Source organism: Zingiber officinale, chromosome 5B, assembly GCF_018446385.1.
Source record: "Zingiber officinale cultivar Zhangliang chromosome 5B, Zo_v1.1, whole genome shotgun sequence".
NCBI classification, from domain to species: Eukaryota; Viridiplantae; Streptophyta; class Magnoliopsida; order Zingiberales; family Zingiberaceae; genus Zingiber; species Zingiber officinale.
Window position 1 is genome coordinate 57,185,604 of NC_055995.1, and position 23,460 is coordinate 57,209,063.

A 23,460-nucleotide genomic window follows, 5' to 3' on the forward strand; every position below is an offset into this window, starting at 1 on the left:
AATTTATGTCGTGAGAGAGGAGGAATCAAGGAGTGAGAGCAGCAAAATGCCGAGAAACAAGTACCTGAAGCCACTTGTGTTCCATGACGGAAGATTGGCTTTTCTCCTGATGCCATGCGAGATGATGGCGTTCTTCATGTGGATACCCGTGGCAATCCCTTTGGCCGTGTTCAGGATCGTGATGGGGATCGTTTTCCCTTATAAAATATCCATCTTCATCGCCGCCGTCACCGGAATCCGATTCCGGAGGGCCGGAGATGGGAAAGCGAACGGGGAGAAGAAGGGGGTGTTGTACGTGTGCACGCACCGGATGCTGTTGGACCCGGTGATGCTGTGCTCGGCGCTGGAGAGGACGGTGCCGGCCGTGACGTACAACCTGAGCCGGGTGTCGGAGGTGTTGGCGCCGATGCGGACTGTGCGGCTGACCCGGGACAGGGGACGAGACGCGGCGACGATGCGGCGGCTGCTGGCGGTGGAGGGGGGCCTGGCGGTGTGCCCGGAGGGGACGACGTGCCGGGAGCCGTACCTGCTGCGGTTCAGCCCGCTGTTCGCGGAGGTGGCGGAGGAGGTGGTGCCGGTGGCTCTGGACGCGCGGGTGGGAATGCTGTATGCTACCAAGGCCTCCTCTTCTCAACCAAATGGAGGAGTTGGAGGAGATGCGGTGTGGTTGGACGGAGAAGCAAGTTCGTCGTGTCTTGATCCTGATCGGGAGAGGATCTAGGAAGGGGGGAAGAGGGAGATGAGGTTGAGAGAGATGGTCGGAGGTTTAGGTTTAGGCTGAGAGAGATGGTCGGATGGTCGGATGGTCGGATGGTCGGATGGTCGGAGGTTTAGGTTATCGCGAGAGAGATGTCGCGCGGAGGAAGGGCGGGATAAAGATTTAGGTTTGGAGGGAATTCACAGTGTGCAGATTTTGGCTTGTGGGGAAAAATTAAAATATTATTTGGGTTCATTAACATCGGATTTTAAAAACTGATGTTAAAATCAGTGTCTATTAACCAAAAAAAGGGCGCTCATAGACATCGCCTAAAAAACCGATGTCTATGAGCTAAAATCTGCGCTCATAGACACCGGTTTTTAGAAAAACCGGTGTAAAATACTCAAAGACATCGGTTTTAGCCTAAAACCGTTGTTGTTCCACTGATGTCTATGAGCGATTTTGTTGTAGTGTCATTTTGGGGATATGCTCTGGAAACAGCAGTGTACATTCTGAATATGGTACCTTCTAAATCAGTACCCTCTACTCCCATGGAATTGTGGAATGGGCGTAAGCCTAGTCTGAGTCATATTCGGATATGGGGTAGTCCAACACATGTGCTAAAGGGAGATACTGACAAGTTAGAATCATGTACAGAAGTTTGTCTGTTTGTAGGATATCCTAAGGGAATGAAAGGTGGTTTGTTTTATATTTCTAAAAATCAGAAGATCATTGTTAGCACTAATGCTCGATTTTTTGAGGAAGATTATGTAATGAACCATAAGCCCATGAGTGAAATTGTTCTAGAAGAAATGAGAGAGGACACGTCTACTTTAGTACCAACAGTGCAAGATGAAATATCACAAGAAACTGCAACACATATCACAAATGATACACAACAACAGACAGTGCCTCGTCGTAGTAGGAGGGTTGTTAGGCAACCTGAAAGATTCATGTTTTTCGGAGAGTCGTCGGACTTAGTCCCAGATAAACATGAACCTGATTCCCGAACATATGACGAAGCACTCCAAGATATGGATGCAGCATCTTGGCAAAGAGCGATGAATTCTGAAATAGAATCTATGTATTCTAATAGGGTATGGGAGCTTGTAGAACCACCAAATGGTGTAAAATCCATTGGATGTAAATGGATCTACAAAAGGAAAAGAGGGGCAGATGGGAAGGTGGAAACCTTCAAAGCAAGGCTTGTTGCGAAGGGGTACACTCAGAAAGAGGGAATCGATTATGAGGAAACCTTTTCGCCCGTAGCTCTGATTAAATCTATCCAGATACTCTTATCTATTACCACTCATATGGATTATGAGGTTTGACAAATAGATGTCAAGACAGCTTTCCTTAACGGAAGTCTTGAAGAGAACATCCATATAAAGCAACCAGAGGGGTTCATAGCAAAGGGCAAAGAGCATCTAGTTTGTAAGCTCAATCAGTCGATTTATGGACTGAAGCAAGCTTCAAGATCTTGGAACATCCGGTTTAATGAAGTAATCCAGTCATATGGATTTATTCAATGTCCGGATGAGTCTTGTGCATACAAGAAGTGTGATGGAAATGTGGTGGTATTTCTTGTACTATACGTAGATGACATTTTTGATAGTTGGAAACAATATCAAAGTGTTGTCGGAAGTAAGGGTATGGTTGTCCAAGCAATTCAATATGAAGGATTTGGATGAATGCGCACATATTCTCGGGATCAAAGTAATAAAGGATCACAAGAAAAGAATGTTGCGCTTATCCCGAGCTTCATATATCGATACTATCCTAGCTCGTTTTAGCATGCAAGACTCAAAGAAAGGTTTTCTACCTTTTAGGCATGGAGTATCTTTATCTCAAGAGATGTCTCCGAAGACATCAAAAGAGATAGAAGAAATGAAGGCAGTTTCTTATGCTGTAGGAAGCCTAATGTATGCTATGCACGAGACCTGATATCTGTTTTGCCATGGGCATGGTTAGCATATATCAAAGTAACCCTAGACAAGGACATTGGACTATTGTAAAACATATATTGAAGTTGCTGAGAAGGACTAGAGATTATATGCTGGTTTACTAAGCAGATGATTTGCTCCCTGTGGGTTACATAGATTTTGACTTCCATTCAGATAGGGACAATAGTAAGTTGACCTCAAGGTTTTGTGTTTACTTTAGGAGGTAAAGCCATTACAATGGAGGAGTGATAAGCATAGATGCTTTTCGGACTCCACCATGGAAGCTGAGTATGTGGCAACCTTTGAGGCAGGCATAGAAATTGTATGGCTCAGAGACTTCATGATGGACTTAGATGTGATTCCTGGTTTGCCCAAAACTATTGCAATATATTGTAATAATAAGTGGTGTAGTAGCAAGGTTGAAGGAACCACGATCCCATAAGGCAAGTAAACACATAGAGCGCAAGTACCACCCAATACGAGACATCGTATAATGAGGAGAAGTTGTTGTCGCCTAGATTGCATCAGATGATAACCGGAAGATTCTTTCACTAAGCCCTTAAGGCAAGAGCTTTTGATGGGCATGATGAAGGAATGAGAATCAGATGTATGACAGCATTTATGGCAGCATAGTCTTTTAGTATAAGTGGGAGATTGTTAGAGTGTATACTAAAAATCTAGCTTTTTGTAAACATTTATTTTGAAATAAAGAATCACATTGGTCAAATGTCTACATTTATATGCTAAGTGTAGTTGTTCAATTAATTTATAGTGTAGATAACATGGTGTGTGGTGTCATACATAGAAGATCATGTTATCAATTCCTTATAAATTATAAACAGTAGCTCACGACTAAGATGGATAGGAACAAACAATTGGAATAGTCATAGTGTAATTTGGTATTAGTTTATCTTGACTATAAAATTACACTAGCATACTCTGAGTGTATTGAGCAAGACCATTTAAGGTAAGTTCTTTTTATACTGACTGCATAAAAGAACATGACCTTTGTTATTATGGAAGTGTGTGCTCATAATCATGATATAATAACAAGCACATATATTTAATATTTATTTCTTTAATTTATAAAAGGGTGCGATTTAGTTCGATAAATCAATAGGCCCGATAAGTTGGGACATAATATTATTCATAGTGTGTGCTGTTGATTATAGAAGGAAATTGTGTCCTAGGAATCTAGGTTGATGAAGTCCCCAAGAGGAGCTCATAAAGATTGTCATGTAAACCCTGCAGGTGGACTTAGTCCGACATGACGATGAAGTTGAGTGGTACTACTCTTGGAGCTAGATATTAATTAAGTGAGTTGTCAGTAACTCATTTAATTAGTGGACATTCTATATCTTAAACACAGGAAGACTAACACACTCATGATAAGAAGGAGCCCATATAGTAATATGGGATTGGTGCGGTAGTTCAATAATAACTCTTTAGTGGTATGAGTTATTATTGATGAACTCGAGTTAGGTGTTCAGGGCGAACACGGGAAGCTCAAGTTCATCAGAAGACCAAAACCAATTCCTCTTCACGGTCCCTGTCATAGCCTCTTATTTATAAAGTCTTATACCACCTATACCTACCTTCTTACCCATCCTTATGTGGTCGGCCAAGCCAAGTTTGGAGCCCAAGCAAGGGCCGACCAAGATAAGCCTTGGATGGACCAAGTGGTGGCCGACCCTAGCTTGGAGTCCAAGCTTAGGTGGTCGGCCACATAAAAAATAAAAGGAGTTTATTTTAAAATCTTTCCTTATGTGGAAGTTATGATTTTAAAAGAGAGTTTAAAATTTAAATCTTTCCTTTTATAACTTTCTACAAAAGATTAAGAGAAAGGTTTGATATCTTTCCTTATTTGTAGTTAAGAGGAAGATTTGAATTTTTGATAAAACTTTCCTTTTTTGTAACCATCCTCATGGTTTTAAAATAGAGTTTTAAAATTTAAATCTTTCCTTTTATAGTTTTGTACAAGAGATTAAGAGAAAGGTTTGATATCTTTCCTTATTTGTAGTTAAAAGGAAGATTTTAATTTTTGATAAAACTTTCCTTTTTTGTAACCATCCTCATGATTTTAAAAGAGAGTTTTAAAATTAAATTTTACCTTTTATAGTTTCTACAAAGGATTAAGAGAAAGGTTTGATATCTTTCCTTATTTGTAGATTGAAAGGAAGATTTTAATTTTGGAGAAAACTTTCCTTATTGTAATCATCCACATGTTTTAATAGAGAGATTTTAATTTATAAAAGTTTCCTTTTATAACTAACCATGAAGGGAATTTTTAAAGGGAAATTTTTATTTTAAAAATTTTCGGAAACAAATTAAGAAGTTTTAATTTTGTGTTTAAAACTTTCCTTGTGTGGAGGGGATGGTGGTGGCCGGCCATTAATAAGAGAAAAGGATTTCTTTTTTATTTTCCTTTCAATAGCAAGAAAAATAAGGAAGTTTTTATTAAAACTTTCATTATTTGCCAAGACTAAGGAATATAAAAGAAAGGGTAGAGGTGTCTCAACTCACAACAACAATACATCTTCTATTATTCCTCTTTTCCTTGGTGGTGGCCGGCCCTCTCTTCCTCTTCCACTTCCTCTCCTATTCTTCTTCCTTGTGTGGTCGGTGGCATCTTCATCTCAAGGAGCTTGGTGGTGGTCGAATCTTGTTAGAGGAAGAAGGAGAGATAGGAGGCTTTGTTTCTTAGCATCTCTTGGAGCTTGGTTGGTGGCCGAAAGTTCTTCATCTCTTGAAGATAGGTGGTGGCCGAAACTTGCTTGGAGAAGAAGGAAGCTTGGGTGGATTCTCGTCTCAGTAGATCGTCGCCCACACGACGTCCGAGATAAGAAGAGGAATACGACAGAAGATTGAGAGATCTATAAGCTACAAAAGGTATAACTAGTTATTAGTTTCCGCATCATAACTAGTTTATCTTTTTGTTTAGATCTTGAAATACCAAACACAAGAGGCTAACGTTTCTAGGTTTTGAATTTATGATTCGAGTTTGTGTTTCTTTTGTTTTTTCGATCTTGTGATTCAATTGTTCTTAATGGTTAAACCTAGGGTTACTATAAGGAGATTAAATATTGAATTTCATTGAAAGGCTTTGCCTACGAAGTGGTGGATGCTCCCATAACCAAGAAGGCCTAGTGCCTCACCATATTTAACCTGGAAGCCGATCTCTGAAATAAATATTTAATCAAATTTACAACATAGGTGGATTTGGATTAATAATGTTAAGCATCGTTTGTAATCCAAGTCTAAACCTCTAAGAACAGATAAGTTGAATTTGGAATCAATAATGTTAAGTTCTATTTGCGATTCCAAATTTAATTTCTAAAGAACATAATAGGTTGTTAGGAATGGTTCAGGACTTGTACAAAATTTTTGTACAGGGAAACCAGTACGATATTCTGAGTAGCAACCAACAATACCTCCTCATCTTCCTTCTCCTCCTCGGATGTTGAACCCGTGTCAACATCAGATTGATTCTTCTCTTCTTGGACCAATGGGCCCTTCTCCTTGGGCTCCTTGTCTTCTTGGATTTGTGTAGGACTATCATGAAGTGCAATTGTCTTTTTTCAAAGGTCACTTGCATTCTCATATTCACCTACATTCAATATCGCATTAGGAGGTAATAAATTAATTAAAATTCTACTTACCTCCTTGTCCGTCTCTGGTTGCTCCCTTTGCTCCTCGGTCTAATATCGACATCGGAGACGCTTTACCTTCTTGTCCGTTAGAGCTTTAAACGGTTCCTCTAACGCAATCCATTAGTTCCAATTCATTTGGAACCACATCTCCATGCGCTTCCTCCAATAGTCGAAGTCCTCGCGCTCGTATGGAGGTGGGCTTCGGATGCCCCATTTGAGAGGTCTCTCCGACTCCATCTTCTTCCTCTAGCTGCTCTCTTGGCGATTAGTCCAACAAGAGCTAACCTGACTCTGATACCACTTGTTGGAACCTTGACGCCGCTAGAGAGGGGTGAATAGTATCTCACCCAAATCATCACTTCCTACACTTGTTAGTACGCAACGGAAAACAAAATACAAACTAACAAGAAGAAAACTAAACCCTATAAACACTAAGGAAAGACAATAAACCAAAAACAAACCGTAACACAAAGTGTTTACGTGGTTCGGAGATTAGGGCTCCTACTCCACGGCTGCCCGTAAGGTGGACGATCCAAATTCATCGATGGATGACTCCCTAGAAACCTCCGGCTAGCTCAAACCTCCTTCTCGGTGGAGAAACCTCACCACAACCTTGATCTAAACACTCTTAGATCACAAGAAGAGCTTGGAGGCTTTGGAAGACTACTAATAGGGGTTAACCACCTCTATTTCGTCAACCAAGCCCAAACACCTCGAGCTCTATTAAATAGAGCTCTAGAGGAAAATACTATGCTATTTTCCCGCGAGCAGTCGACTGGTATATGCACCAGTTGACTGGTCCTTTAAGTGAAAGCCGACCATTACCCAAAGATCGGCCACCAGTCGACTGCTACAGTGTACCAGTCGATTGCTACAGTAACCAGTCAACTGCCACAGTGTCACAATAGTACTGCTGCAGTGTTGCTACAATACTGCTACAGTAGATCTTAAACACATAGGATTTTGCCCTGAGTACAATCACTCAGCACTCGTCCTCGCCCGACCAACCTAGACCTAGCCTTCTAGCCTCCTCTATCAGCCTCGCATCCCTTAGATGTCTCCCCATCCTTTACGTCTTGCCTTTGGAGCTTTCTTCGGCCTTGTCCATATTGTCAGGTCTTCCTTTGCTAAGAGGCTTCTCACCTCCGGGACTTCATCCATTGCTAAGTCACACTTGGACTTACGTTGCCAAGACTACATGCTTGGACTTACACCGCTAAGACTCATCCTTGGAGTTTCCTCCTTTGTCAAGATCACACTTGGACTTTCTTTGTTGTACGTATATCCTGCACACACACAATGTATATCAAATACAACAATAAATCTAACTTAAACCTTTTCCCAAACATTAAAACCTAGGGTACTCAGATTGCTCCAACAGTTTCCCCTTTGGGGAAGATGAATTTGGATCATTCCACTCCATTTTCAACATCTTCTCGACGATCCGTTGTGGTCTCCATCATTCGTCCACCTCCAACGTGAAGGATTGATTCTCGAAGACATTATTTTTATCTCAGGTACACTTTCTTCTCTCTTCTTTGTGTTTTGAGTTGTTGCTTGCCTCTATTCATGTCTTCAAGCTATATTTCTTTGCGCATGGAGTAGATTCTTTTTATTCTAGGACATAAGGAGTAGTTGTAACATGTATTTGATATAAACTATGTGGATATGCATGTTTCCTATTTCTATGATATGTTTATGCATTGTTCTTGTTCGATTAAATATGTGTGTGAACTTTATGTGCTTATATGTGTTGTTTAATTGAACAAATGTATAGATCGATCACCACATAGAGGGAATACTTGAGATTGTATGACCAGAGAACCCTTAGTGATAGAGGGTATTTCTTTAACTAAATATCTTGAGCATTCCCTTGAAATGGAGGCCAAACCTCTACAAGGAAGGTCCTAATTAACACTTAATGAGTTTTCCCCAATCCGTGCTAGGAAGTGACTTGTGTAATTTAGATTATATGACCAGGGGGGGCTCTTGGTGACAGAGGGTATCCCTTTAATCAGATTTTCTATATTGTCTCATCTACTTAATATCATTGAGTGCTAAAGGAGTAAACACTCAGGTGTGACCTGTTGGTTGCTACTCAGAATATCGTACCAGTTCCCTTGTACAAAAATTTTGTACAAGTCCTGAACCATTCCTAACAACCTATTGTGTTATTTAGAAATTAAATTTGGAATCACAAACGAAACTTAACATTATTGAGTCCAAATTCAAATTATCTGTTCTTAGTGGTTTAGACTTGGATCGCAAACGATGCTTAACATTATTGATCCAAATCCACCCATGTTACAAATTTAATTAAATATTAATTTTAGAGATCGGCTTCTAGGTTAAACATGGCAAGGCACTAGGCCTTCTTGGGTATGGGAGCATCCACCACTTCCTAGACAAAGCCTTTCAAAGAAATTTAATATTTAATTTCCTTATAGTAACCCTAGGTTTAACCAAAAAGAACAATCGAATCACAAGTTCGAAAAGTAAAAGAAACACAAAATCGAAAACATAAATTCGATTACCTAAATTCATAAGCATCTTGAGTTTGGTATTTCAAGATCTAAATAAAAGGATGAACTAGTTATGATGCAGAAACTAAAAACTAGTTATACCTTTTATAGCTTATAGACCTCACGATCTTCTGTCGTATTCCTCTTCTTATCTCGGACGTCGTGTGGGCGACGATCTACCGAGACGAGAATCCACCCAAGCTTCCTTCTTCTCCAAGCAAGTTTCGGCCACCACAAGAACTCCAAGAGAAGATGAGGTTCGACCACCACCACCAAGCTCCAAGGGATGCTAGAAACAAAGCCTTCTTTCTCTCATTCTTCTCTAAGCAAGATCTGGCCACCACAAGAACTCTAAGAAAAGATGAGGTTCGGCCACAAGAAGAAGAGAGGGGAAGAAAGAGGGCCGACCACACCAAGGAAGAAAAGAGAGAGGAATAGATGATAGGTTATTGTTATGAGGTGAGGCACCTCTACCCTCTCTTTTATATTCCTTGGTCTTGGCAAATAAGAAAAGTTTTAATAAAAACTTCCTTATTTTCCTTGCCATTGAAAAGGAAAATTTAACTAATTAAAAAAAAATTTCTCTATTAATGTGGCCGGTCATATCTAATCCTCCAAGGAAGGAAAGTTTTAAACACAAAATTAAAACTTCCTAATTTGTTTCCGGAAATTTTTAAATAAAAATTTTTCTTTTAAAAATTCCCTTCATGGTTGGTCATAAAAGAAAACTTTTATAAATTAAAATCTCTCTATTAACACATGTGGATGATTTACAAAAAGGAAAGTTTTTTTTAAAATTAAAATCTTCCTTTCAATCTACAAATAAGGAAAGATATCAAATCTTTTCTTAATCTTTTGTAAAAACTATAAAAGGAAAGATTTAAATTTTAAAACTCTCTTTTAAAATCATGAGGATGGTTAAAAAGGAAAGTTTTATCAAAAATTAAAATCTTCCTTTTAACTATAAATAAGGAAAGATATTAAACCTTTCTCTTAATCTTTTGTAGAAAACTATAAAAGGAAAGATTTAAATTTTAAACTCTCTTTTAAAACCATGGATTCCACATAAGAAAAGATTTTAAAAATAAAATCCTTTTAATTTATTTTGGCTGGCCACCTAAGCTTGAGTTCAAGCTAGGGTCGGCCACCAACTCACCTTGGTTTGGCCAGCCCTAGCTTGGGCTCCAAGCTAGGCTTGGCCAGCCACCTTAAGGTGGGTAAGAAGGTGGGTATGGGTGGGTATGGGTTGGTATAAGACTTTATAAATAAGAGGTTACGATAGGGACCGAGAGGAGGAATTGGTTTTGGTCTCCCGATGAACTTGATTTTCCTGTGTTCGCCCCGAACACCCAACTCGAGTTCATCAATAATAACTCATACCACTAAAGAGTTATTATTGAACTACCGCACAAATCCCATATTACTATATAAGCTCATTCTTATCATGAGTGTGTTAATCTCCCTGTGTTTAAGATATAGAATGCCCACTAATTAAATGAGTTACTGACAACTCACTTAATTAATATCTAGCTCCAAGAGTAGTACCACTCAACCTTATCGTCATGTCGGACTAAGTCCACCTGCAGGGTTTACATGACAATCCTTATGAGCTCCTCTTGGGGATATCATCAACCTAGATTACTAGGACACAGTTTCATTCTATAATCAACAACACACCATATAAATAATATCATTTCCTGACTTATCGGGCCTATTGATTTATCGAACTAAATCGCACCCTTTGATGAATTAAAGAAATGAATATTGAGTATATGTGCTTGTTATTATATCATGATTAAGAGCACACACTTCCATAATAGCAAAGGTCTTGTTCTTTTATGCAGTCAGTATAAAAAGAACTTACCTTAAATGATCCTGCTTAATACACTCAGAGTGTACTAGTGTAATTTTATAGTTAAGATAAACTAATATCAAATTACACTACGACTATTCCAATGGTTTATTCCTTTCCATCTTAGTCATGAGCTACTGTTTATAATTTATAAGGAATTGATAACATGATCTTTTGTATGTGACATCACACAGCATGTTATCTACAATATAAATTAATTGAACAGCTACACTTAGCATAAAAATGTAGACATTTGACCAATGTGATTTTTTATTTCAGAATAAATGTTTACAAAAAGCTAGACTTTTAGTATATACTCTAACAATCTCCCACTTATACTAAAAGACTATGCTGTCATAAACGCTGTCATACATCTGATTCTCATTCCTTCAACATGCCGATCAAAAGCTTTCGTCGGAAGGACTTTAGTGAAAGGATCTACCAAGTTATCTGCTGATGTAATCTTGGCGACATCAACTTCTCCTCACTTTACGATGTCTCGTATCAGGTGATACTTGCGCTCTATGTGTTTACTCTCCTTATGGGCTCGTGGTTCCTTTGAGTTTGCTACTGCACCACTATTATCACAATAAATTGTGATGATTTTGGGCAAACCAGGAATCGCATCTAAGTCCATTAGGAAGTTCCTAAGCCATACAACTTCTTTGGCTGTCTCAGAGGCTGCCACATACTTAGCTTCCATGGTTGAGTCTGAAACGCATTTCTGATTAACACTCCTCCATGCAATGACTCCACCTCCTAAAGTAAACACATAGCCTGATGTAGACTTATTATTGTACCTATCTGATTGGAAGTCAAAATCTGTGTATCCCACAGGGAGCAAATCATCTGCTTGGTAAACTAGCATATAATCTCTAGTCCTTCTCAATTACTTTAATATATGCTTTACAGCAGTCCAATGTCCTTGTCCAGAGTTACTTTGATATCTGCTAATCATGCCCACAGCAAAATAGATATCCGGTCTCATGCACAACATAACATACATTAGGCTTCCAACAGCCGAAGCATAAGGAACTGCCTTCATGTCCTCTATCTCCTTTGATGTCTTCGGAGACATCTCTTTAGTTAAAGCTACTCCATGCCTAAAAGTTAAAAAACCTTTCTTGGAGTCTTGCATGCTAAAACGAGGAAGGATTGTATCGATATATGAAGCTTGGGACAAGCATAGCATCCTTTTCTTGCGATCCCTTATTACTTTGATCCCAAGAATATGTGTGCATTCTCCTAAGTCCTTTATATTGAATTGCTTGGACAATCATACCCTTACTTCTGACAACACTTTGATATTGTTTCCAACTAACAAAATATCATCTATGCATAGTACAAGAAATACCACCACGTTTTCATCACACTTCTTGTATACACAAGACTCATCCGGACACTGAATAAATCCATATGATTAGATTACTTCATTAAATCGGATGTTCCAAGATCTTGAAGCTTGCTTCAGTCCATAAATCGACCGATTGAGCTTACACACTAGATGCTCTTTGTTTTTTTCAATAAATCCCTTTGTTAGCTTCATATGGATGTTTTATTTAAGACTTCCGTTAAGGAAAGTTGTCTTTACATCCATTTGCCAAACCGTATAATCCATATGAGTGGCAATGGATAAGAGTATCCGGATAGACTTAAGCATGGCCACTGGAGAAAAAGTTTCCTTATAATCGATTCCCTCTTTCTGAGTGTACCCTTTCGCAACAAGCCTTGTTTTGAAGGTTTCCACCTTCCCATATGTCCCTCTTTTCCTTTTGTAGATCCACTTACATCTAACGTCTTTTACTCCATTTGGTGGTTCTACAAGCTCCCAGACCTTATTAGAATACATAGATTCTATTTCTGAATTCATTACTTTTTTTCTAAGATGCTGCATCTATATCTTGGAGTGCTTCATCGTATGTTCGTGGATCAGGTTCATATTTACCTGGGACCAAGTCCGACGACTCTCCCAAAAAACATGAATCTACCAGGTTGCCTAACAACCCTCCCACTACGACAATGTACTGTCTATTGTTGTGTATCATTTGTGATACGTGTTACAATTTCTTGTGATATTTGATCTTGCACTGTTTGTACTAAAGTAGGCGTGCCCTCTCGCATTTCTTCTAGAACAATTTCACTCATGGGCTTATGGTTCATTACATAATCTTCCTCAAAAAATTAAGCATTAGTGCTAACAATGATCTTCTGATTTTTAGAAATATAAAACAAACCATCTTTCGTTCCCTTAGGATATCCTACAAACAGACAAACTTCTGTATGTGATTCCAACTTGTCAGTATCTCCCTTCAGCACATGTGCTGGACTACCCCATATCCGAATATGACTCAAACTAGGCTTACGCTCATTCCACAATTCCATGGGAGTAAAGGGTACTGATTTAGAAGGTACCATATTCAGAATGTACACTGCTATTTCCAGAGCATATCCCCAAAATGAATTTGGTAATTCTGAATAACTCATCATCGATCTAACAATTTCTATAAGAGTCCTATTTCTTCGTTTTGCCACACCATTCTGTTGAGGTATACTAGGTGCAGACAATTGGAATTGAATCCCAGCCTCTGATAAGTAATTCCTAAACTCTCCAAAGAGGTATCCGCCACCACTATCAGACCGTAGTGTCTTGATACTTTTACCATGACGTTTCTCCACATCAACCTTGTACTCTTTGAACTTATCAAAGCATTCAGACTTGCGGCGCATCAAGTAAATATACCCATATCTCGAATAGTCATTTATAAAAGAGACAAAATATTCGAAACCACCTCTTGCCTGGATAGACATAGGACCACACAAATCAGAATGAACCAGTTCCAACACATCTTTGGCTCTATACCCGTTGGCCTTAAAAAGTCTCTTGGTCATTTTACCTTCCAAGCAAGATTCATAAGTTGAAAAGTTTTTCAACACTAATGAATCCAAGAGTCCATCGGCTATAAGCCTTTGAATCCTACTCAAGTTAATATGACCAAGCCTTAGATGCCAAAGATATGTTTAATTCATTTGTGAAGGTTCCTTTCTCTTATTAGAATTAGAAGATGTGCTATTAATTTCCATTTATTGCTTTATGGGAGTTATTGGATTTAGAGTATACAAATTGCCTACTAATGTACCAGAACAGATAATAACCCTATTCTTCTTAATAATTACTTTGTCATCAAAAGAAACAGAATATCCATCCACAAACAGTTTATAAGCTGAAATTAAATTCTTTCTAAAAGTTTATACATAAATTTCTCAAAACCAAACTTCTATTTCTATCAAATGATAAGTAGATGTCTCCCACTACAACAACCGCCACTTTCTTAGCATTGCCCATGTAGACGGTTATCTCTCCCTCAAATAGTCATCGCGTTTCCTAGAACCCCTGCAATGTATTGCAGACATGATCAGTGACTTTTATATCTACACATTAGGTACTGGTAGATAACACCACTAAACATGTTTCAACTACAAGAGAATAAGATATACCTCTATTGTTCTGATTTCTACGAGGACAGTCCACCTTCCAATGTCCTGACTGCTTGCAGATGAAGCACTTGCCCTTTGGCTTCTTCACTCCAGCTTTAGGTCCAGTACCTAGAGACTTTTTCACCTTCTTTGCTGAGCCAGCCTGTTTCTTCTTCTTCTTGCCTTTCAACTTAAAAGTAGAAACATTTTCAGCAAAGTGAATCTAAGAACTATGACGAAATATTCCTTCTGCTGCTTGAAGTTTTATCAGAAGTTCCGCCAACGTATAATCCCTTTTGTTCATGTTATAGTTCAGGCGGAACTGCTCAAAACTTCTTGGTAGTGTTTGGAGAATAATATTGATCTGGGTTTCCCTATCGATTTCAGCTCCAAGGATCTGTATTTCGTTCAAATAAGTCATCATCTTTAGGATATGATCCCTTACGGGTGTCCCCTCTGACATGACGGCTGTCATTAATTTTCTCATCGCCTCTTGCCTAGCAGCCCAATTCTGGTGTCCGAAGAGTTCTTTGAGATTGTTCATCATATCATAAGCAGTTGGTAAGTCCTGATGCTGATGTTGCAGCACATTTGACATTGAAGCCAAAATGTAACACCGCACCATCTCATCTGCTTTTACCCATTTCTTATGATACTAAATCTCCTCTTCACTAGAATCACTATTAGGTGCATCAGGGTAGGTCTCTAACAGTACAAACTTATAGCCTTCAGCAGTTAGGATAATGTCCAAGTTTCTTTTCTAATCTATGTAGTTGGGACCAGTAAGTTTGTTCTCATTTAGAATAATAGCCAGTGGGTTGAAAGTCATCATAAGAATCACAAAATAAACTTTTGGTCAAAACTCTAAATTTAGAATAATATTGATTCCTCAAACAATATTATTTAAATTTACCAACACTTCAAAACACCATGAATTTTGCATGCCACGTTAGTGTGGACGTATACAAAATCAAACATTTGTAAGAGGAGGTTTTATCCATTAATTTTATTATCTTGTCACCCTAACTTTATGACAAATAAAATTAATAGTTGATATTCCTTTGGTCACATAAATAATAGCAGTGACTCTGTTAGGGAGGATACTATTAAATGTGCCTAAGTGTATACCATTACTTGATACTTAGTCCATTAAATAGGATTGTGCTCCTTCAGTTGGAGAAGATCACACGCTCTTAAATAATTTCCTATAACTATACATAAAGGAAGTTTGACCTAGTGATCAGCAAACAAACTCATCCGTTGTGGAGGGAGACACTCAGAGCCAACACGCAAGTTTGTTGCATCACTTACAAACTAGTAATGGAGGCCGTGAAATTTATTTACTAATCCCTCTCCCACTTAGTTATTTAAGGTGAGGAATTTTAACCTTGCACACACACATCACAGTAAATAAAGCAATAAATATGGAAAAATAATTTTCCAACTATTATGGCCTTTTTCCATCACTGTCCTCCGTGTGCTGCCAACCCTAGCTGCTGCCATCTTTAGCCACCGCAATCGGGTCTAGTCATTGCATATATCTTGCTTCCTTTTTCGCTACGCCTCTAGTCCACAAATAGTACCACGCCTCGCAAGGATATGATCTGCGATAAAATAGAATTTTACATATATCGATCCTATATTCCACAAAGGAATGTACATGTAATGTAAATCAAAACAAAAATGTAAAATCCTAAAACTAATACAACTCTTGTTGTATTTAATACATACAATCATGCACACACACATAAAATGCCCTTGACATGTCCAAGGGTCCAATCACATACAATGACTATAAGCCATAATAGTTGGAGCCTGCAACCATAGAGTTAGCACATCGTACTATTATCCTACCTAAATTATGTATGACATGTGCATAATTAAACTGAAAACCAAACACACAGAGGCAAACCCTAGCTCTGATACCAATTGTTGGTTGCTACTCGGAATATCGTACCGGTTCCCCTGTACAAAAATTTTGTGCAAGTCCTGAACTATTCCTGACAACCTATTGTGTTTTTAGAAATTAAATTTGGAATCACAAATAGAACTTAATATTATTGATTCCAAATTCAACTTATCTGTTCTTAGTGGTTTAGACTTGGATCGCAAACGATGCTTAACATTATTGATCCAAATCCACCCATGTTACAAATTTAATTAAATATTAATTTTAGAGATCAGCTTCTAGGTTAAACATGGCAAGGCACTAGGCCTTCTTGGGTATGGGAGCATCCACCACTTCCTAGACAAAGCCTTTCAAAGAAATTTAATATTTAATTTCCTTATAGTAACCCTAGGTTTAACCAAAAAGAACAATCGAATCACAAGTTCGAAAAACAAAAGAAACACAAAATCGAAAACATAAATTCAATTACCTATATTCATTAGCCTCTTGTGTTTGGTATTTCAAGATCTAAATAAAAGGATGAACTAGTTATGATGCAGAAACTAATAACTAGTTATACCTTTTATAGCTTGTATACCTCACGATCTTCTGTCGTATTCCTCTTCTTATCTCGGACGTCGTGTGGGTGACGATTTACCAAGACGAGAATCCACCCAAGCTTCCTTCTTCTCCAAGCAAGTTTCGGCCACCACAAGAACTCCAAGAGAAGATGAGGTTCGGCCACCACCACCAAGCTCCAAGGGATGCTAGAAACAAAGCCTCCTTTCTCTCCTTCTTCTCCAAGCAAGATCCGGCCACCACAAGAACTCCAAGAGAAGATGAGGTTGGGCCACAAGAAGAAGAGAGGGGAAGGAAGAGGGCTGGCCACTCCAAGGAAGAAAAGAGAGAGGAATAGATGATAGGTTATTGTTATGAGGTGAGACACCTCTACCCTCTCTTTTATATTCCTTGGTCTTGGCAAATAAGGAAAGTTTTAATAAAAACTTCCTTATTTTCCTTACCATTGAAAAGGAAAATTTAACTAATTAAAAATCCTTTTCAATATTAATGTGGCCGGCCATATCTAATCCTCCAAGGAAGGAAAGTTTTAAACACAAAATTAAAACTTCCTAATTTGTTTCCAGAAATTTTTAAATAAAAATTTCTCTTTTAAAAATTCCCTTCATGATTGGTCATAAAAGGAAACTTTTATAAATTAAAATCTCTCTATCAAAACATGTGGATGATTTACAAAAAGGAAAGTTTTCTCTAAAATTAAAATCTTCCTTTCAATCTACAAATAATAAAAGATATCAAATCTTTTCTTAATTTTTTGTAGAAACTATAAAAGGAAAGATTTAAATTTTAAAACTCTCTTTTAAAATCATGAGGATGGTTAAAAAAGGAAAGTTTTATCAAAAATTAAAATCTTCCTTTTAACTACAAATAAGGAAAGATATCAAATCTTTCTCTTAATCTCTTGTAGGAAACTATAAAAGGAAAGATTTAAATTTTAAACTATCTTTTAAAACCATGGCTTCCACATAAGAAAAGATTTTAAAAATAAAATACTTTTAATTTATTTTGGTCGGCCACCTAAGCTTGGGTTCAAGCTAGGGTCGGCCACCAACTCACATGGGTTTGGCCGACCCTAGCTTGGGCTCCAAGCTAGGCTTGGCCGGCCACCTTAAGGTGGGTATGGGTGGGTATACGACTTTATAAATAAGAGGCTACGACAGAGACCGAGAGGAGGAATTGGTTTTGGTCTCCCGATGACCTTGAGCTTCCCGTGTTCGCCCCGAACACCCAACTCAAGTTCATCAATAATAACTCATACCACTAAAGAGTTATTATTGAACTACCGCACCAATCTCATATTACTATATGGGCTCCTTCTTATCATGAGTGTATTAATCTCTCTGTGTTTAAGATATAGAATGCCCACTAATTAAATGAGTTACTGACAACTCACTTAATTAATATCTAGCTCTAAGAGTAGTACCACTCAACCTTATCGTCATGTCGGACTAAGTCCACTTGCAGGGTTTACATGACAATCCTTATAAGCTTATCTTGGGGACATTATCAACCTACATTACTAGGACACAGTTTCATTCTATAATCAACAACACACCATATAAATAATATCATTTCCCAACTTATCGGGCATATTGATTTATCGAACTAAATCACACACTTTGATAAATTAAAGAAATGAATATTGAGTATATGTGCTTGTTATTATATCATGATTAAGAGCAAACACTTCCATAATAACAAAGGTCCTATTCTTTTACGCAGTCAGTATAAAAAGAACTTACCTTAAATGATCCTGCTCAATACACTCAGAGTGTACTAGTGTAATTTTATAGTTAAAATAAACTAATACCAAATTACACTACGACTATTCCAATGGTTTGTTCCTTTCCATCTTAGTCATGAGCTACTGTTTATAATTTATAAAGAATTGATAACATAATCTTCTGTATGTGACACCACACACCATGTTATCTACAATATAAATTAATTGAACAACTACACTAGCATATAAATGTAGACATTTGACCAATGTGATTCTTTATTTCAAAATAAATGTTTACAAAAAGCTAGGTTTTTAGTATACACTCTAACATGACCATCACAGGGTAACTCTGTTACTTATTTAAACTTTTTACGAAGCATGTGTTGGTTGCTACTCGAAATGCCGTCCTAGTTCCCTTGTACAAAAATTTGTACAAGCATAGAACTATCCTAGCTACCCATGTGTTCTACTAAAGTTAATTTGGATTGAAAATGATGCTTAACATTATTAATCCAAATTTCCCTTTAGAAGTTAAACTTAGATTGGGAACGAAACTTAACATTTTTACTCCAAGTTCAACCGATGTGATCTTCCTAAGTTAAACCATATTACAAAAGTTATCAAATATCTATTTCTAAGATCGGCTTCCATGTTAAACATGGCGAGGCAATAGGCCTTATTGGGTATGAGATCATCCACCACTTCCTAGACAAAACCTCCCAGAGAAATTGGATATTTAACTTCTTACAGTAAACTAGGTTTAACTATAGAGACCTCAATAGAAACACATTATCGAAACATGAAATTGAAAAATAAAATCGATAACAAAAATGATAACTTAAATTGATAACCTCTTGTGTTTGGTTTTACAAGATCTATACAAAAGGATAAACTAGTCATGATGCGGAAACTAATAACTAGTTATACCTTTCGTAGCTTATAGACCTCTTGATCTTCTATTGTATTCCTCTCCTTCTCTTGAACGTCGTGTGGGCGACGACCTTCCAAGAGGTAGTCCACCCAAGCTTCTTCCAAAGCTTCCAAGATCCGACCACCAACTTTCCTCCAAGGGATGCTAGACAAGAGAGCTTCCTTCTCTTCTTCTTCTTCTTCAAGCAACCGACCACCAAGAGATCTCCACACCAAGATGTCGCTGGCCACCAAGAGGGAAAACAAAGGAGAAGAGAGAAAGAGCAAGGGTCGGCCACCAAGGAAGAATAGAGAGGAATAGAAGAAGTGTTATAAGGTGAGGTACCCCCTCCTTCTCTTTTATATTCCTTGGTCTTGTCAAAAAAAGGAAAGTTTTATAAAAAAATAAAACTTCCTTTTCTCCCATGACATGGTCGGCCACATGCTTATGCTCCAAGTAAGGAAAGATTTTAAACAAAAATTAAAATCTTTCTTTAAAATCCCTTTTGTGGATAGTTATAAAAAGAATGTTTTATAAATTAAAATCTCTCTCTTTTAAATCCTTTTAGGGATATCTATAAAAGATAAGATTTAAAATAAAACATGGTTACAAAAGGAAAGTTTTATCAAAAATTAAAATCTTTCTTTCACATTATAGATAACTACAAATAAGGAAAGATTTCAAATCTCTCTTTTATTATTTTGTAAACATGTATAAAAGGAAAGATTTTAAAATTTAAAACTCTCTTTTAAAATCAACATAAAAGGAAAGTTTTTAACAAAATAAAAACTCCTTTTTTATTTCCTTTTATGACCGATCTAAAAAAGAAAAGTTTTATATTAAAATCATCCTTTTAAATCCTTTTTATGGATCTCTATAAAAGAAAAGATTTTACAAAATAAAACTTCCTTCTCTTCATGATGTGGCCGACCACTTGCTTGGGCACCAAGCAAGGCTTGGCCAGCCCTAGCTTGGGCTCCAAGCTTAGCTTGGCCGACCCCTTGCTTGGTCTCCAAGCAAGGCTTGGCCGACCCTAACTTGGGCCTTAAGAAGCTAGCCTTTGGGGTGGATATAAGACTTTATATAAGAGGCTACAATAGGGACCTAGAGGAGGAATTGACTTTGGTCTCCCGATGAGCTTGAGCTTCCCGTGTTCGTCTCGAATACCCAACTCAAGTTCATTAATAATAACTCATATCACTAAAGAGTTATTATTGCACTATCGCACCAATCCCATATTAAAATATGGGGTCCTTCTTATTATGAGTCCGTTAGCTTCCCTGTGTTTAAGATATTGAATGTCCACTAATTAAATGAGTTACTGACAACTCACTTAATTAATATCTAGCTCCAAGAGTAGTACCACTCAACCTTATTGTCATGTCGGACTAAGTCCACCTGCAGGGTTTACATGACAATCCTTATGAGCTCCTCAAGGGGACATCATCAACCTAGATTACTAGGATACAATTTCATTCTATAATCAACAACACACCATATAAATAATATCATTTCCCAACTTATCGGGCCTATTGATTTAACGAGCTAAATCACACTCTTTGATAAATTAAAGAAATAAATATTAAATATATGTGTTTGCTATTATATCATGATTAAGAGTACACACTTCCATAATAACAGAGGTTTTGTTTTTTATATAGTCAGTATAAAAAGAAATTACCTCAAATGGTTCTGCTCAATACACTCATAGTGTACTAGTGTAATTTATTAGTCAAGATAAACTAATACCTAATTACACTACAACCACTCCAATGATTTGTCCTATTCCATCTTGGTTGTGAGCAACTGTTTATAATTTATAAGGAACTGATAACACGAACTTCTGTGTGTCTCCTCACACCATGTTATCTACAATATAAATTAAACGGACGACTACACTTAGCATAAATGTAGACATTTGACCAATGTGATTCTTATAAATGTTTATACAAAAGCTAGACTTTTAGAATACATCCTAACAGCATGAACATAAAGGATAGGAGATTAGTTATTCATATTACATCAATGAGCATTACAATAAAATCAAAATCCTAGAACAACCTTCCCAAGTTAGACTTCCTCATACAACTTTCCTTACTCTCTACTCTTCTCTCTCCAGCTCTCTCTCTCCTTCTAGTTCATGACACCAATCAACATTTTGACTTTTAGATAATTTACTTTACGAAGTCTCTAGTGGTTGCTTACTAGTCCCTATGGATCGATATCTTTTTATTACTTGACGACTTTTCCATGCACTTGCTGTTGAATAGATGTGAATGGAGAAGAGGTGGAAGAGGAAAGAGACTCCATTGTGAATGAGACTTTAGTCCCACATTGGGAGTTTTATGGCATGATGGTTGGTTTATATTGATTCACATACATTGAGGATGTGAACAAATACATGGGGAGAGACTCTCTCTCACACGTGGGTGCGCAGGGGGAGGGTGCAAATCCAGGGCCCGGATTTGCACTGAACCATGTTGACTCGTGTGCGGGCATGACCTGCGCGTGCCAAATGACGCGGATCGGTCGGGGTAAAATTTGCCCAAGGGGAACAACCAACATTTTTCCACGTAAATATTTTTCTTGTTGTGTAACGGATGTATTAATGCATAATCAAAAATGTCGAGTGATAATGAGTGAAACAGTCGGCGTTTCACTGCTCGACTAGTAATGGTCATTAATGGACCATTAATGCTGCTGTTGATCTGAGTTCCTATATAAGGAGGTTGCGATCACAGGTATAAGTAGACATAGAACGCAACAGAAGCTCTCCATCAGTGTTCCCTCCTCCTTTGTCGTGCAACTCCTGCTTGGCGGAGTGCCCGTGATAGCTATTGGGTGCCACTCAGTTCGTCGTGCCCGCCAGTGCTTGGTGGAACCACGGTCAACCGTTGTATTTTGGGAAACAAACAACCCAAGTAAGCCTCGAAGCACAACTAGAGGTGGGGCGAATCTATTTCAAGGAAACTGCGTCAGTCGCAGGCCTTGGTCAGTTTTCTCGGTCGGTCTCTTCATCCGCCCGGACGGTCTCTCCACTCGCCCGACCAGTCTTTGTCCGCTCGGCCTGTTTGACCGCCCGATCTGCCTCTCGCCAGACCTGTCTGTCCGCCCAGTCTGCATCTCGTTCGACCGACTTGCTTGTCTGCTCTCTCGATCTGCCTCTCGCCAGACCTGTCTGTCTGCCCGATCCGCCTCTTGCTCGGCCGGTCTGCCTCTCGCTCGGCCGGTCTGCCTCTCGCTCGGCCGGTCTGCCTCTCGCTCGGCCGGTCTGCCTCTCGCTCGGCCGGTCTGCCTCTCGCTCGGCCGGTCTGCCTCTCGCTCGGCCGGTCTGCCTGCTTTCGCCCAACCTGCCTATTTGTTCGCCCGACCGACACCAACTCGCCCGACCTGCCTTTCTATCCACCCGGTCGGCCTTTCTGATCCGCTGCGCCCGCTCGTGCTGGTTTGCTGCTCAATCGATCAACCCGCCCTGTCAACACTATGTAGACTACCTTCATCACTTGGCAGAAATCATCCCCTGCTAGCCGTATGAGATTATCAGCTCAGGTCATTTGAATTGTAAGTTGAATTTAATTCGAGTATTTAAATTCAACTAATACCTCGTATATCTCCGATATCAGATTATTTTTCCAACACTTGCAGAAACGACAACAAGGTTCGGTGGTGACAACAATTGTGAATCTTGCTGAGGCCAAGCTCGCGCAAGAGGGAGTCAAGGCTCCCAGTCATGTGATCCTGAGTGTCTATAAGTCCCTTGTAGTTGAAGGTGTGGCGGGAGGAGTGTAATTTTTTTATTTTCGAGCATATGTAAGTCCCTTTTCCTTTTTCTCCCCCTGCAGATTATTTTCTCTTCTCTCCTTCCCTTTTTCTTTTATCTTCTTCAGTTCAAAGGATTTATTTTCGACATAGAATTCTTTCCCTCGTCAGTGTTATCCCGACAAATTAGATAAGATTAAATCTTTTATATTTAATAATTTAAAATTCTATAATTTTTATTATCTCCAACAGAAATTATAATATACAATTAAATAAATTACATATATGAATGAATTTGTATATTTATATATCACGGTTCATTATAATTATAATTTTAATATATTAAACATTTAAAATGTTCCTCGAAGAGATATTTTAGTATTAATATTTTATTGTGATTATTTTTAAAAGCTGTATCACTAATACATGATTGAAAAATTGGACGCCTTTATCCGGACAATGG

At 38.3% G+C, this 23,460-nt stretch overlaps 1 protein-coding gene across 1 annotated transcript; it reads left to right on the forward strand.

Moving 5' to 3' along the window:
- The first annotated feature begins 5 nt into the window (after window positions 1–5).
- Window positions 6–23,027, forward strand: LOC121986653 (glycerol-3-phosphate acyltransferase 1-like). The gene is made up of 2 exons (XM_042540606.1): window positions 6–606; window positions 22,862–23,027. The coding sequence occupies exons 1-2, from the start codon at window positions 47–49 to the stop codon at window positions 23,025–23,027; spliced, it is 726 nt and encodes a 241-aa protein (XP_042396540.1). The 5' UTR covers window positions 6–46.
- The last annotated feature ends 433 nt before the right edge of the window (window positions 23,028–23,460 follow it).

Bases quoted from the DNA above. Each gene is read 5' to 3' on its own strand.
- LOC121986653 (XM_042540606.1), top strand. From the start codon at position 47: ATGCCGAGAAACAAGTACCTGAAGCCACTTGTGTTCCATGACGGAAGA. The intron at 607-22,861 runs GTATGCTACCAA...CTCCGATATCAG, and splicing joins GACGCGCGGGTGGGAATGCT to ATTATTTTTCCAACACTTGC.